The 14,882-nt window shown below is 39.0% G+C and overlaps 1 protein-coding gene across 1 annotated transcript in view; it reads left to right on the forward strand.

Moving 5' to 3' along the window:
* The window catches only part of LOC103138444 (leucine-rich repeat-containing protein 16B-like), a 116,812-nt gene that overhangs the window by 64,009 nt on the left and 37,921 nt on the right, over positions 1-14,882 (forward strand). Inside the window, exons 15-18 of the mRNA XM_016671783.1 lie at positions 2,909-2,985; positions 7,127-7,231; positions 14,308-14,377; positions 14,480-14,677. Of these exons, the coding sequence (XP_016527269.1) occupies positions 2,909-2,985; positions 7,127-7,231; positions 14,308-14,377; positions 14,480-14,677 (450 nt within the window). The remainder of the gene's footprint in view (positions 1-2,908; positions 2,986-7,126; positions 7,232-14,307; positions 14,378-14,479; positions 14,678-14,882) is intronic.

Here is a 14,882-nt window from a genome sequence, read left to right on the forward strand (position 1 = left end):
ATATCTTACCAAATATTTTTGGTCAAGTTTCTAGTGCACATTTCTCAGTACGGTTGAAATAAGACAAAATTAACTCACAAGTAACTTTTCAGAAAGAAGTAGGAGTTAATTTCTTAATATTGAGGAGGAAAAAGTTCTAGTCCCTTTGGCAGATTATTTCACTTTTATGACGAGATATTCTTTTACATGTTATAAGTGAACTAATCTGCCAATAAAAGTAGTAATTTTTCATCAATATTAAGGGATTATTGATTTAAAACAATCTCCTATATCCTGCTGAAACGCAATCTATTAGTTGGTTTTGTCTTATTTCAAGTGTACTAATATATTTACACCAGAAACTATCCCAGAAATACTTGGTAAGATTTTGTGTTTTTGCAGTGAAAACAATGAGAATTCAATTCAGTCCAAATCAAATGATTTTATTTGTTCCCAACGCGAAATTTCAAGGTTCATAAGTAGTGCAAATAGTGTCAAAAGTCATAACTCATAATCGAATTCACACATGGTATTTAATATAAGCATCTAGTAAAAAGTGCAGCGTGATTTGTAACTGTGTGAAGTAATGAACAAAAATAAGAGAATCCTGTGTTGTAGCTTAAACATGCAGCTCTATCATAGCATCATTTCTGTGAGGCACATTGCAATTGTGAAAGATTTTATTCATCTATAATGTATTTGGTACGTTGGATGGACTCGTCTGTGCTTTTACAGCTGTGATGCTAAAAGCACACAGAGACCAGTGAGGTCATTGTGTAATTGGGAATAAAGGAGAATGTCAGGAATATTATCTTTTGTGGAATTAATTTTGCCGTTAAAATTTACAGCGATGGTGTCGCAGTAAAATATTTACCGGATATTGTGCAACCCCCACTGCAGCAGATTGCTCTCTTACAGCGTCTTCTACATCAATTAAAGCGATACTATGTTTACAGCAAGCAACGTGTCAGAGTGGAGTTCAGACAAATCAGACTTCTGACAAGGTTGAGAGATTTTTAATAAAAAAAAAAAAATAAAAATAAAAAAAACGTCACTCTTAGTTGTAGTATGCAATTGCTGTTTTGGAAACCCTGATTTTTGAGTTAGATGTTTATTTACAACTAAGAGTGTGGTACAGTGAATGCTGCTATTCTAATAAACGTTGTTGTCAGCTTTCCCAATCTGTCTTTGTTAGCCAAATCTGACAAATCAAAATCTGCTTTCTTTCCTTCCCTTTCTTTTCAAAATAAGAGTCTCCGGCATAGGTAAAGCTTAAAACTTTCGCCTCTGTGTTCATAAAATAGTTTTACCCTTCCTGCTTCAGGACAATTTTAAATTTTTAATTTTAATCTCTTCGTGCTTCGCCGAAGAGATTTCACTTTGTTCCCCCATAAATTGAGCTCTTGTGTAAATAATTACTTAAAGCCGTTTGAAAGATTTATAAAAGAGCCTTCACCTAAACATCTGCAACACATCTGAAAACAAAAACGAGACTTTTTTGTGGACTGAGTTCTGACTAGCTGCAGCTCTAAAGCTAATCTGTTTCTTGAACCTAAACTTTTATGGCTCCTGGACCAGATTCGGCCCTTCCCTGACCGACGTGTGTAAAGTTAATAGACGAAGGAGTATCGGCTGCGTTGTTGAATTTTGTGTCACTGTCTTTTAGTTTTAGGACAACAACCACTGAGTTTTATGTTTCTTTATGTTTAGTGGGATACAGTAATGAATAATTTAATTCAAACACCTGGCAGATTTAGGCTTAAAGCAGTCTTTTCATTTTTGTCTACATGCTTCCTCTCCAAGGAAACGATGTTAAAGTTGTGCAGACCAGAATCTGAATAAAACTCTATGAAAGGAGCTAAAGATTAGGGCGATGGTAAGGAGGGCTTCCAACCTCAAAGCCATGAAAGACCAAAAACGAACATCTTTAAGTTGTAAAAACACCAGTCGAAAAATTGGAAAAAGCTGCTCATCATTGCTCAGTCATGTTTTTACAGAAGTTAACGGCAAAGAGCAAAGTTTTCTGTATGTTGGTTACTGTATACATAAACTTCTTTTTAAATTTCTTCTTTAATTCTTTTAAATTATTAATACAATTAATGCAACACCGTTTTCACATGTTTTATGTCCCGTATTTGTTTCTGAAACGCAGCTAAAGGATTACTCTTATTTATTTCAACAAACATCTTAAAGTGAGTCAGAACTATACAAGCTCAGTAATGAAATTCTAAAATATAGGAGAAGAAGGAAAACTCTGCCATAGCTCAGTCTTTTCTATTAAGCTGGTTTATTCTTCATTTAATTATAGCTGTGGTTGCTCCTTTCAGTCGTCGCTTGTTTCTTTTGTTTTGTGTTTTTTATTTTGAAGTACTTTGGCGCTTTGGGACCAGTCGTTGACGGCGGTGGATTTGGTCTGCCTCAGAATGTCACCAGATAAGTTCAGAGGGTTCTCCTGAGGTTAATTGAAAGGCGAGTTGAAAAGCAAACAGTAATTAATTATAAGAAGTCTCATGGCCTTTACTCATGTGGAAACAAAGCATACTTGATCCAGAATCCCCTCTTGGTTTTCTCGAACCAAGCCATGTGTTTTTCTTGGAACTAAAAAGTTGTTTTTCTTATTATTCAGTGGTCAAAGTATGTATGCCGACAGTCATTTCTAATGTATATAGAAACTGCTTTTTTACCTTACTGAAATTAAAACTTGGAAACTTTCTACAATTTGATGAAAAAGCGTAGAAATGCATGTCAGAAATAAATCGCAAACGCTTCTCACCGGATGATTTTTGTCTCACCTGTGATGCTTTTGCTTTTCGATGTCCTTCAGTCTGCGCTCTGGCATTCTCTGCACGGCTAAAATAACTGTTGTGCAACACGATCGCCGAACAGTTGTGAACAGAGCTCTGGTATTGATCTGTCTCTCTCCTGGCAGCTATTCGGGGCCCTGCTGCGAGGCTGCTGCGCCGACCTCTCCTACCTGAATCTGTCCAAGAACTCCTTCTCTCACAGGTGGGCATCAGATATCTTTCTTTGTTTATCTTTTTTTTAAAAAAAAGAAGGAAAAAAAAAAACAACTCAGGAGACTTTTAAGAGATCTTTTTTTTTCCCTCAGCTATATTAATGTTTTGTCTGGGACCTACGCTGATTTTCTCCTCTTCCGTTGATTCGTTCTTCTCTTCCCGCATATGTGTTTGCAGAATGTGTTGGTGGTTTTTTTTCGCCCATGCACACGTCTCTGTTTGCCAACAAGTTTTCAATCTGTCAGGCGCTCGTTTGGATGCCCACAAGTTTTTTTTTTGTTTTTTTTCTTTTCTTTTTTTTTTAACTGTGTGCGTGTCTCTCTGTTTACCTTTGCTGGAAGGCTGGAGCGGTTCCGGCTCTCGACAGACCGCGTCCCCCAGGGGCCCGGGAGCTTCCCTGCTCAGCATATTGCATTACAGAATTACAGAGTGGGAGAAGTTGGTGAAAAATGAGACTAATTTTAGATGGGGAATTATTATTGTTGCAGGCCCCAGGGTCCCATGAATGCATTTTTGTGTGTGTGTTTGTTCTGTCTTTGCATCTGCTGGATCTCTTTTATGTCTCCTCACCACTCTTTTTTTTTTCTTTTTTTCCTCTGCCCCATCCACCTTTCATCATCTTTCCCAGCTCTTCCCTCCCTCCTCCTGTCCGTAGTTCCTCCCTCCCACCTCCCGCTGGTCCTCTGGCGTTTTAATCCACGCTTCCGGTAAGGTGGCCCCGGTGTTGCCGTGACAGCATGGAACCGCGAGGCTGAACGGGGCCGATAAGGAACGGCCGGGGCCGCTGATTCTCATGAATACGAAACCCGGGCATGGATCACCTCTGCTGTCCGCCGCACACGTACACGTGTCTCCTCCGCTTTCGAGAGACAATGAAGCCGCCTGTGTAGATGCTGCTACACACACCCACATACACACACACGCACACACGTACTTGTGGCTCAGAGTTGCTGATAAAGCTCTCCGGGGAGCGTAGCGCGAGAGAGACGGCGACACCGTATCTGCCCGGGCGACACAAGCCGTTGTGTATCTGTGGAGACTCGACAAGCTGTATGCTAATCGTTAGAAATGAACCGAAAAAAAGAAGAGAGGGAGGTTATCGCTCTAACTGCGGCTGTAATGCGGCTCCCCTGCTTCTCCCCTCGTAGCTATCTCGATGGCTCTGTCTTCCTTTTCTCTATTGACCTTTTCCATTTTTAGCCTGCATAACTTCATTTGCTCTCCATTTTCTCCGTCTTTATCTCGTGCCTCGTTTATTCACTTTTATCGCCGTGCCAAGTTAACATGCTTTTATCTCTGCAGGGTGAATATGCTAGAGGATTTCGTGTTTTGTCAGTTTACAGCCATTATCTGGATTTTACCAGGATCATTGGGACAAGAATCGAGACAAAGTGGTTCAGAATTGTCAAGCGTAAGGAAGATGATGCATAGCTTTTATGCAGGTTTGAGGAAATTCTGTCAGGGTGTTTTCATTTCACCCCTGATGATCCAGTAGACTCAGTCTGACTGGGGACCAAAATTGCAGCATTTGTTAGATTTTCAATTTGCGTTCATACTGCTCTCCTGTCAAATGAACCAAACCTTTTGAAAAACCTGTTCACCTCCTCGCCTGTGGTGGCGCTGCACCAAGAACCGATGAAGGAAACGATAAGAAAACCTCTGAAGAAGACAACAGCTGCGTTTCCGTTACAAATGTGTGCAAATCTTTGTCTATCTTTTGCTGAGGTGGTAAAAAAAACCCCCCACAATTTTACAATTAGGGAATTTCCAAATTTCCACTAGGAAATGAAATGACAATTAAATGTGAATGAACTTGTTCACGTGATGAGTCATTAAAAATGACGAATATAAACACATATTAATATTTCAACCATCATCTGTCAGCCATCAGAGCAGACATTTTTCAGGCGGACCTTATATTTGGATCATATGCATCGTGTTGGGGAAATTGTAGTCTGTGATCTTACAGAAGAGCCATGGATTCAACACATTTGAATGACACAAAATTGTTATGAACTGTGCCTTGCTGTGAGAGCTCTGGTGGAGCCAGAAGCAGAAGCACAATCTCCAATTCCTCCTCCTACTTTCTGTTGATTTGTTTTTGTTTTGTTTTCAAAATTGATATGTTTACATGAAGCAAATTTATTTTTATGATTTCAAGTTGTGTAATTTTATGGCTTATGAAAACACAGCTGCCAAGTGCTGCTTTCTTCTTCACCAAATGTTAACAACATTGGAGCGGCGTCAGATTTTAGAGCTTGTAGGACTTTTCTTTTTTTCTCTGTCAAAAGACTGGAAGGTGTTTCTCCCACTAGCGCTAGTGTTTTTGTTTTGGTTGTATTTACCCAGCAGGCCCTGCGCTAAAGTCCACTTCTTGCATTTGGAGCTGCCTTGGCCATCCACATGTGTATTTGAACCACACCTGAGTTCACTTCCACCAAACGGAGACCTAGGTTTTTATGCAGACCAGAGTTCACCTTTTTGGAGCGTCCAGTTAGGCTTTCACACCTCCTCAAACAAACGAGAGCTTGATTGAGTTGGAATAAGCACAACTGTTGTGAATGCAAATACGTTCAACACAGTTTGAGCTGATTTGGAAACAATGTACAAAAAAATTAATTCATTTTGAATCGGGGGACTAAATGGAAATTCACGCCACACTTTTCAGATTTCTATTTGTACAAAATGAAAGATGTTTATTTGTCTAAACAATTCAAGGCATTGCAACCTAATTAATCCTACTTTTTTTTCCCAATAACCACAAGATGCTTTTATTCAGTATTATTACAAGATAACAAAGTTTTTATCTGTCGCAGGCTGAAGATGGGAGGATTCCTAAAGAGTTATAGTGAAAATAATGATCCTTCATTCTAGTAATATCCTGTGTGTGTGTGTGTGTGTGTGTGTGTGTGTGTGTGTGTGTGTGTGCGCGTGAACCTACAGCCTGTGGAAATGGAAAAAAATAAAATAAAACGAAACACAATCCAAAACAAAATCCATTGAAGCTTGTAATCTTTCATTATCCCTAAAGCCCAAGTTGGCATGCTATCAGTCAAGCTCTGATTGTTCTAATTTTGACTCCTAATCATCATAAAGCATTGGGTCACGACATACACAAGGACGGGACGAGTGGGGGTGGGTGTGCGGGGTGAGCACGGAGCATGAAATGTTCTGAACTGAGCCAGGGACCGGGAAGGCAGAATGATTCGTCATTTTATTCCTAATACGTTACATTACCGCTTTCATATCCACGCATCAGCTGTGGCAAATGCATGAAGACGTGGGGAATTTTTTATTTTTTTTTTAAAATTGGCTCAGCAATCAAAGAGGAGAGCAGAGTGCAGCTTGACAATCCATATCCAAGGTTCAGGTGATATTACAGCTGTGGCTGCAGGCCGGGTATTTCTGATTAACCTCGCTGTAATAGATGAACTCAGGATGAACAGACAGGAAAAGGCATCTTTTCAAAATACCAGCTTCATGAAGAAAAAAAAAGATGAAGCAGGTGATCATTTCCTGAAAAAAACCAACTCCATCTTTCCTCTGCCGCTCATCACTTCACCCTGCGTTCCCAAGAAACCCTTTTTTCCCCCATCCACCGATGGGGTGAATTACCCGTACTGCGGGAAGCAGAAGTGGCAGATCAGTTGCCGTGACGAGTGCTAAACACATCCGAACCAGCTCTTTCTCCCTCTCTCTCTCTCTCTCTGTCCCCTGTTGACAGGCTAATTTACTGTATTTGCCAAGCAGATGGTTGGCTGATTTGTTATTCTTACCTTTTAAGGTGGTGGCAGTAATAAATGCCAAGACCCAGTACTATATAGCGCCTCCTGGATGTAATACTGACCTAAATGTCTCCGCCGGCGTCTGTCTGCTTTAGCACAGCCACATTTCCTCCCTGCTCATCTGCTGAACGCTTTCTGTCGCTCTTTATAAGCTTTTTTTGCCCCCCCCTCCTCTTCCTTATGTCGTTCTCTCTCTGTTTCTCGTTCAGTCTTCCATCTGTTCTTGTTCTCGTCTAAGCACTTTTTATGTACTGTCGTGTCTGGCTGGCTGTGATCCGTCTCTCTCTATTTAAACGTCTCTTTCTTTCTGTTTTTTTTCTGCTCTGTTGTGCCTTCCCTTCCCAGGAGAGGGAGAGACTCTCTGCCGACTTTCCGCCAGTTCTTCAGCTCAGCCTTCAGCCTGACCCACGTCAGCCTGGCCTCCATGAAGGTCCCACCGGATTCTCTGAGGTGAGACGTGGGCTTCAGCGGCCTCTCTCAAAAGTCTGCCAGCCAGACTTTGTTGCAAGTGACATCTATAGGCTGGACAAAGCGGCTGTAATTAATTAATTCTCGAATCGTTTTTAATTGAATTTCGAACGAACGTGTTCAGTTTAAAAGCCGGTTTTACAGACAAAGTGACCTGTAAAAAAATAAATGAATACCTTTTAAAGGTCTGTCGCTTTTCAAGTGATGCATAAATCAGCATCCCTGCCAGACTCTGTTCTAATGAAGGCAGTAAAGCAGTATTGTCAGTAAAGCGGCGTGTTAAGATCATTTATAAAAATAGTCGCATTAAAGTTTAAAGTGAAGTAGCTACAAAATTAGATTTCTATAAAACATAGGTACCGTACACCTTGCAAGTGTAAATCACGGTTTTAGTCAGCCTATTGATGCAGATCCCTCAGAATACACACAGAGGAAGCTTTTCTTTATTTTTTTTTAGCCTTTTGTATTCAAACGATCTCTAGTTAATGTCTGCAGAGCATTGTTCCTGAGCCCAGGGGAGATAAAGACTGAGTGGAAACACGCTGTAGAATAAAGGGGATTTTCTACTAAAACTGTTCCAGTTCTCAACAAGGACTGCTGCTTGAACTAAACCCGACTGCTTCCATAAAATGACCTGTTTGGGTTTCCATAGCCAGAGAAGTAGCTTATTCCCTTGTAATTACAGCGGACTTCCACCTTTTAGTGGTTTAGTTATTCACATATTCGCCTGTTTGTGGATGTTTTTATGGAACTTGACCCCAAATTATTTGTGGAAAATCCACCTATTGACTTTTTTTTTTTTTTAATAGGGCATATCTAAAATATTCAACACAAACTGCAGCTAGACAAGCTGTAATACCTTGACGCAGTGCTCCTTGACACACTATTGGCTGTAGTTGGCAAAGCAGCCAATCCAGAAGCAGCCTTCTTTTGCTTGGCAATGATTGGTTGATGATCGCGGAGATAAAGAAACCTGTATATGTTAGCTTCTGTGGTCGTGCTAAGATGGTGCTCACTGTGTGTAATACTTATTAAAGGTGTATTTGTTGTTTGAAGTATTAAAATAGGTGTTTAATTCTCCAAAGATTTTGTGGGTGGATTTGTTCCTTAAGTCCTGAGAAAAACCAGTGGTTCTCTATAAATCACTAGAAAAGTCTCATTCAGTAAATTTGTCATCTAGTTGCAGTGCACTATTGTTCACTTTGCTTGTTTTGGTTTTAAATACAACCAAAACAAACCCGCAAGTCTTCCACTAGCTGGAGTAACGACACGATGTTTCACCGAAGACAGAAGAGAAACCCTACACCCGCTAAAATCCGCTGACACTCCACTGGATCGTTTGACACAGTGCAGTGTGAAAGCAAACTGTACCAGCTGAAAATGTATTAAATGTTGGCATTTTGGTCCCCAATCAAGCCCAGTCTACTAGACTATCAGATGCAAAAACGCCAGCAGAAAAATATCAAGAAAGCTTCAGTGTGGCACCGAAAAAAATGAGAGGGAGACTCCCAAAATCACAGAGGCACTTTGAACTGACACAAACACCTTTTCACTGACATGAATGTGGATTCTTTAAAGACGGTGAAGAAGCTGTTTTTCTGCCCAGTTGATGCATGGACAGGATGTTTAACATCCATAATGGTAATGTTATCTCTTATTGATAACCCTTGTGCAGTGCTGTTCATCTCTCTTTACTTTTTATGCTGAATGTCACAGACACACACACGCACACACACACACACACACACACACACATTCCACCAGCCTCTCACCTCTCGCTGAACTCACAAGTAAAAGAAATTGCTGCCTGGGACACTCTTGCAATCCAAGCACTTTGATTACAACTTCTTGCATCTAAGTATAGGATTTTATTTCATTTATATATTATTTATTTCACCAAAAATTTACAGTTTAAGGAATACCATCCTGTAGCTGCTCCCACTGCCTGAGGGGGGAAAAAAGAGCTCTCAGCTGTGGCGGTTCTTCCACGAAAGGCAACCTATCTGAGTGCTTTTCTTCTGTCACCTAACTCACAAACTCACAACCAAAAAAAATTTAATTGAAGATATTCTGAACTAAAAATAGCATTAGTTTGTATTTATCGACAGATGATATTTTGGAGAAACTAAAAAATCTCCAATACTCAAGTTTCACTAATTCAAAAGTGTTTTAAAGCATCTATGATAACATTAAGAAGTCCAACTTTGAGTAATCTGTATGACATGGTTCTATTTTTTTTTACAACTGATACTAATTTAGATATCTCAGATTTAGTATCGACCAAAACTGATACTAAATCTGAGTGCTGAATTGACTTAAAACGTTTCTTTCTTTTAAATACAAATATAAATATACTGAATTACAAATTAATTTAATAACCCTGCACCAATCCAGCACACGTTAGTTACATCAATAACTTCACACACACTTGGTCAGTCATGTAAAAACAACTTTATTTTGTTTAGTCAGTTCAGCTAAGAGTGTAACAGCCAATGTTGAATAAATAATAAAGACAAAAAACCAAAAGGTTGACTAAACACATAAAATTAAAACTTCAGCAAACCTTCTGTCAGATGGGTTAGAAAGTGCAATTAGGAATCTAAGTGAAATGTAGCATAAAAAATAAAGCATGATGTTACTCAGAGCACAAAGCATAGAATTAGACTGAATAGATCTGCCTGTATGGATCTGGCACATTTAATGTTTTTTCAGTATCACGACCAAGACGGATATTGATGCTGGAAAGGTGCATCTCCAGTTCTCATAGTCATCTTAAAGATGACTATGAGACTATGTTTTGTTTTTTGTTTTGTTTTTTCCCATTTTTTTTGTACTTGCACAAATACCTTAAGGCTTTTGTGAATCTCTATTGGTATTTTAAAGAATCTCTCTTCAGTGTAGAACAATCCAAATGATATTTGACCAGTTTAGATATTTAGTATTTTTGAACTATACATGATCAAGCATATTCCAGACCGTTTTACTTACCCCTTTAGTTTGCAATGACCCTTTAATTTACCACTTACGCAGCGTCAGCATCACTAACCCTTTGTATGTTCTCAAAGAGTTTATAGTCTGCGCAACAAAAGGACTGTCCACTCTCCAACTGTAAGCACGTGAACACTAGTTTTTTTTAAAAATTATTTTTAAATATTTTGAATGTTTGGGGAATCCCATAATTCTTGGCGCCCTGCATGGAGAGCCATAGTGCCTTTAAACTTGCGTTTTGTACAAGTTCAAAAGCTCAGTGTTGAAGAAATGAGAAAGATGCATTTTTGAATTATTAAATAATGGGGGTTAGAAATATAACTCTGAGTTTGTGTGAATGAACTTACACACCACTTTAATGATCATATTTCTGCTACTTCACACAGCTCTAATTACCCAGCAGTAAATCGGGGCCCCTGCAGTCAGCAGATGGAGATTTGTGTGATATGGGATCTAATGCTGTTCATGTGAGGGTAACTGTACCCTGAGCTGAACTCACAATTAAGATTTAGTGTTAAAAATAACAAAAATAATGTCTGATATGTAACACTTGTTCGTTATATGACCATATCCTCTGTTTTAATCATGTACATATAACATACTGATTGTGTGTGGTGTTCCTGTTCTGCCTGTATTGGGAACATTCTGCTGACTGTGTTGCTCTGACTAATGTTTCACCACCTGTGACAGCCACTTGGTAATTGAATCTCCTCATTTGGAATGTCTTTGAACAAGAGGCATCTACTTAGTTGGCAAAAAAATAATAAACTGCAATACAAGCAGTTTTGATCCCATACAGTAAATATCTAAGTAGTTTTAAAAAATGCATATCAGTCAGGCGGTGGTCGTTATCAGCCGGTTTTCTCGCCAACAGTTCTTACCGGTGGTGACTGACAAATCAGGATTTTTTTTCTCTTCATTGAATGCATCAAAAGTGAGAAAAGTAACATTTCAGCAAACTTGATTTTGTGTTTCTGTATTTGCAGATTCAGCTCTTTCTGATTTTTTTATTTTCTTGTGGAATGTAACTACAGATTATTTGTGGAAAATTTGCCCGTTTGTGTTTTTTTTTTATTTTTAAAGAGCATATAATATTCGAAAGAACGTGGCTGCTTGAGAAGCTGAAGTATGTTAGCGAAATGCTACTTTACATGCTATTGGCTGACGTACACAAAGCAGCAAATCCAAGAGCGTCATTGATTTTTCTTGACGCTGGTTGGCGTCCCAAAAACAAAAATAAGGAATGTGTTAGCTTGTTAGCTTCCATGGTCATTCTGAGAAGGTTCCCACTGTGCATATTAATACATGTTAAGGTATCGTTGGTGTTTGAACTCTTGCAAAAAGCAGGTACAGGCGTTCCTATAAGGGGTCTCGCGTGTCGGTGAATTCTAACTTTTCGTAGGTGGTTGTGATCCTTAAACTCCGCACTGCAAAAACACAAAATCTTACCAATTACTTTTGGTCTAGTTTCTATTGCAGATATCTTAGTACACTTAAACTAGGAAAAAAAAAACTTACAAGTAATTTTTAGCAAGAAATGGATAACTATTTTAAGTAAATAATTCCTTAATATTGATGAATATTTCTGCCAATGAAACCTGTTTAGTTTCATTGGCAGAAAAATTAACTTGTAACATGGGGAAATGTCTTGTTATATAAGTGAAATAATCTGCCAATGGAACTAGTACTTTTTCATCAATATTAAGGAATTATTTACTTAAAATAATCCTCCATTTTTTGCTAAAAATTACTTGTAAGTTAGTTTGTCTTTTTCCAAGTGTACTGAGATATTTGCACTTGATATTAGATCAGAAGTACTTGGTAAGATTTTGTGTTTTTTGCAATGTGTGCATGCAGAAGTTTCACTGCACATAGTTTTGAGTGTTGTAAAAATAAGACGCAAGATTAGGGACATGGTCTTATAACCTCTTCTTCTTTTAAGAAGAACATGACTCGCTACTTTTGAATTAAAGTGTTATTTGATCAGATGAGTTCATGGGTGACATCATCTTGGGAAAGAAAATCAAAATTGTCAAGCAAACAAACAAAGAAAAACAAGAACAAAAAAAGACTACAACATGCTATTAGCCTCAAAAGAAGAGTCTGAATTAGCTCTCCTAGCAACTAAACAACTAAATCTAATTGAATCCATCACTCTCATCTTGAATAAATCCCTCAGCAGTCTTGACAGATCCACCTGTTTGTCAGTCAAGGTTGGTAGAAATGTCAGAACATGTTTGTTGTCATTGCACGGAGCCGCTCCTGCTAAAAATATACCCACCTACGATGCTGGAAGGCGCTGTTGGTGAAAAGCCTTGAGGAGAACATTGACGACGTCTAAAGCCGGAGTGAGAACTCAAATACAAAAGTAGCAGTGGTGATGGCGGCAGTCATAAAAACGATTAATTTAGGTAATAATTAGTGTGTTACAATGTCAGAAATTTTAATCTCTGCTTTAATGTTTCACGTTAGGTATTGAGCTTTTATTTACTCATTTACTTTTGTAATTTTGGATTTTTCTTTACGTATGTAATCAATTTGATGTCTTTTTGATTTTCTCTTTTACTTCTCCATAAGTAGACTTTTTTTTTTTATTTCTCTGAATTAGGAATTGTTTTCTTCATAAAACATTTATTTATGATCTTTTTTATTTTTATGTCTGTGCATGCCTTTCTTTCACATCAGGACTTCTTGCTTTTTGAGACTTTTGGTAGCCTATTTCATGTTGTCAAACTTTCGAAGTGACGCCTTGGAGTAAAACTGAGCCAAAAAATGTGGTTAATAACTTGGTTTAATAAAGGGCGTTATTGGTTTGGATAGCTTTTTTTTTTCTTTCTAAGTTCTCATTTGGTTATTAAATTGTCTTTGTTTGGTAATAAATTAGGTGTGATTTAAGTGTCCAAAAAGTAAAAACAACACAAACCAAAGTGAGCAAATACTCTTCCACATCTCTGGATTTTTTTTTCTCAATTTGTATTCATATCTGCATTATTTAGACTGAGGGAGCCTTTATAGAGACCTAAAAGATCGACTGTCGACTGCCTTCAGATTTTTATACCATTGAAACTAATCTTCATTCCTTTCTGTGGATGATTTTTTTTTTCTTTGCATATTGTTTTAGGTTTGCAGACTAAAATAGCACATGCGTGCAGAGGGTTGTTTGCACCCTCGCCATCTGTGCATTAGTCTTCCAACGTTTTCTTCTACAGTAGATCCAGTCGACTGACACGTTCATGTGGACTGGACTTCAATCAGACGGTCCGGACCGAAGCTTCCTGGCCGACTGGACTCTGTTCTCGGCAGCTTCAGGAGATCTGCTATTGAAACCACAGTGGCCAAAAACAGAGAGAATTTCTCCAACAGGGATAAAGGGAGCGCAGTGAATTTCCAGTTGCCCCTGTAAGGTGCACAAGCCTGGTGTTAACAAGCAAGAGCCAAAAAACAACAACAAAAATAAAAAAAACCCACAATCAATAACAGAAAAAACAAAGCAAAATTGGCAGCAAACAGAGAGCTGCATGCTGCATGATGGATGCCAGCCAAAATGGAACAGACTTTTTTTTACTGCTTACCACCTTCTGGTGCATCATTCTTACTTTTCTTTTTTTTTTTCACAGGAAGATAAATTTCCTGCATGCTCCTGCTGTGCTGACGCATCCAGCTGAGTTTGTGCGTTTGCATAATTTTTTATGTCCCATTACAACTGGCTGCTTGGCCTTAATAAATATTGAAAGCTTTTTGAAGCAACACTTCTTTCTAAGCTACTTTTCTCTAATCTTTTAAGAAGGCTCTAAAACGTTTAGGTGTGCACGGCAAAATATGCAACAAGATGCACCAGGGTGCTGATCCCATTCAGATTCTCGGAGGGAGGAGATTCAAGATTGGATTTATGTTGAGGAGGAATCTTTATTCTTTAAATTTTTTTTTTTTTTTGCAGTTTTCTCTTTTCTTAATGACCTGTTCTCTTCATTTCTTATCAGCGTTCTCACCTCTTCCGCACACATTTTCCGCCATTGTTATTTTCGTCTCTGTTTTTTCACCCTTTTCTTTTTTCTCGTGTTTTCTTTCAGAGCTCTCTTCCTGGGTTTGTCCAACAACCCTCACATCTCCGACCTTCACCTGGACATCAGCGGCTGTGAGGTATCGTCCGCCAGCCCTCTTCTGCTTGCATGAATCCACTCGTGATCTTTCTCAGTTAAGCCTCCCATCATGCTCCGCTCCACTTTTTGTTTCTCCCCACAGCTGAGGTCGGCGGGTGCCGCCGTGATCCAGGAGCTCTTCCCTCGCGTTTCGTGTGTGGGGACTTTAGACGTCTCTGATAACGGTGAGAAACTTCAATCTGTTGGCACACCCCCGCAGCGCATTTGCGCTGTTTACAGCCGAGGTGGTTTTCAGTCGTACAAGAAGAGGCTTCGAATGGAAATACATCATATATCACCTGTTTAAATTTGAGGGGTGAATGCTTCAGTTTGTGTACAAATCATTAATGTTTATATGAAAGTGTTGATGCGGACTGCTGACGGTGGGTATAGATCAGGGGTGCCCAAAGTCGGTCCTCGAGGTCCGGCATCATGCATGGTTTAGTTCCCTTCCCGATTTTAACGCACCTGGATCAAATGATGGCTCGTTAGAAGGCCTAAGAGGA

This window comes from Poecilia formosa, unplaced genomic scaffold (assembly GCF_000485575.1).
Source record: "Poecilia formosa unplaced genomic scaffold, Poecilia_formosa-5.1.2 Scaffold51, whole genome shotgun sequence".
NCBI classification, from domain to species: Eukaryota; Metazoa; Chordata; class Actinopteri; order Cyprinodontiformes; family Poeciliidae; genus Poecilia; species Poecilia formosa.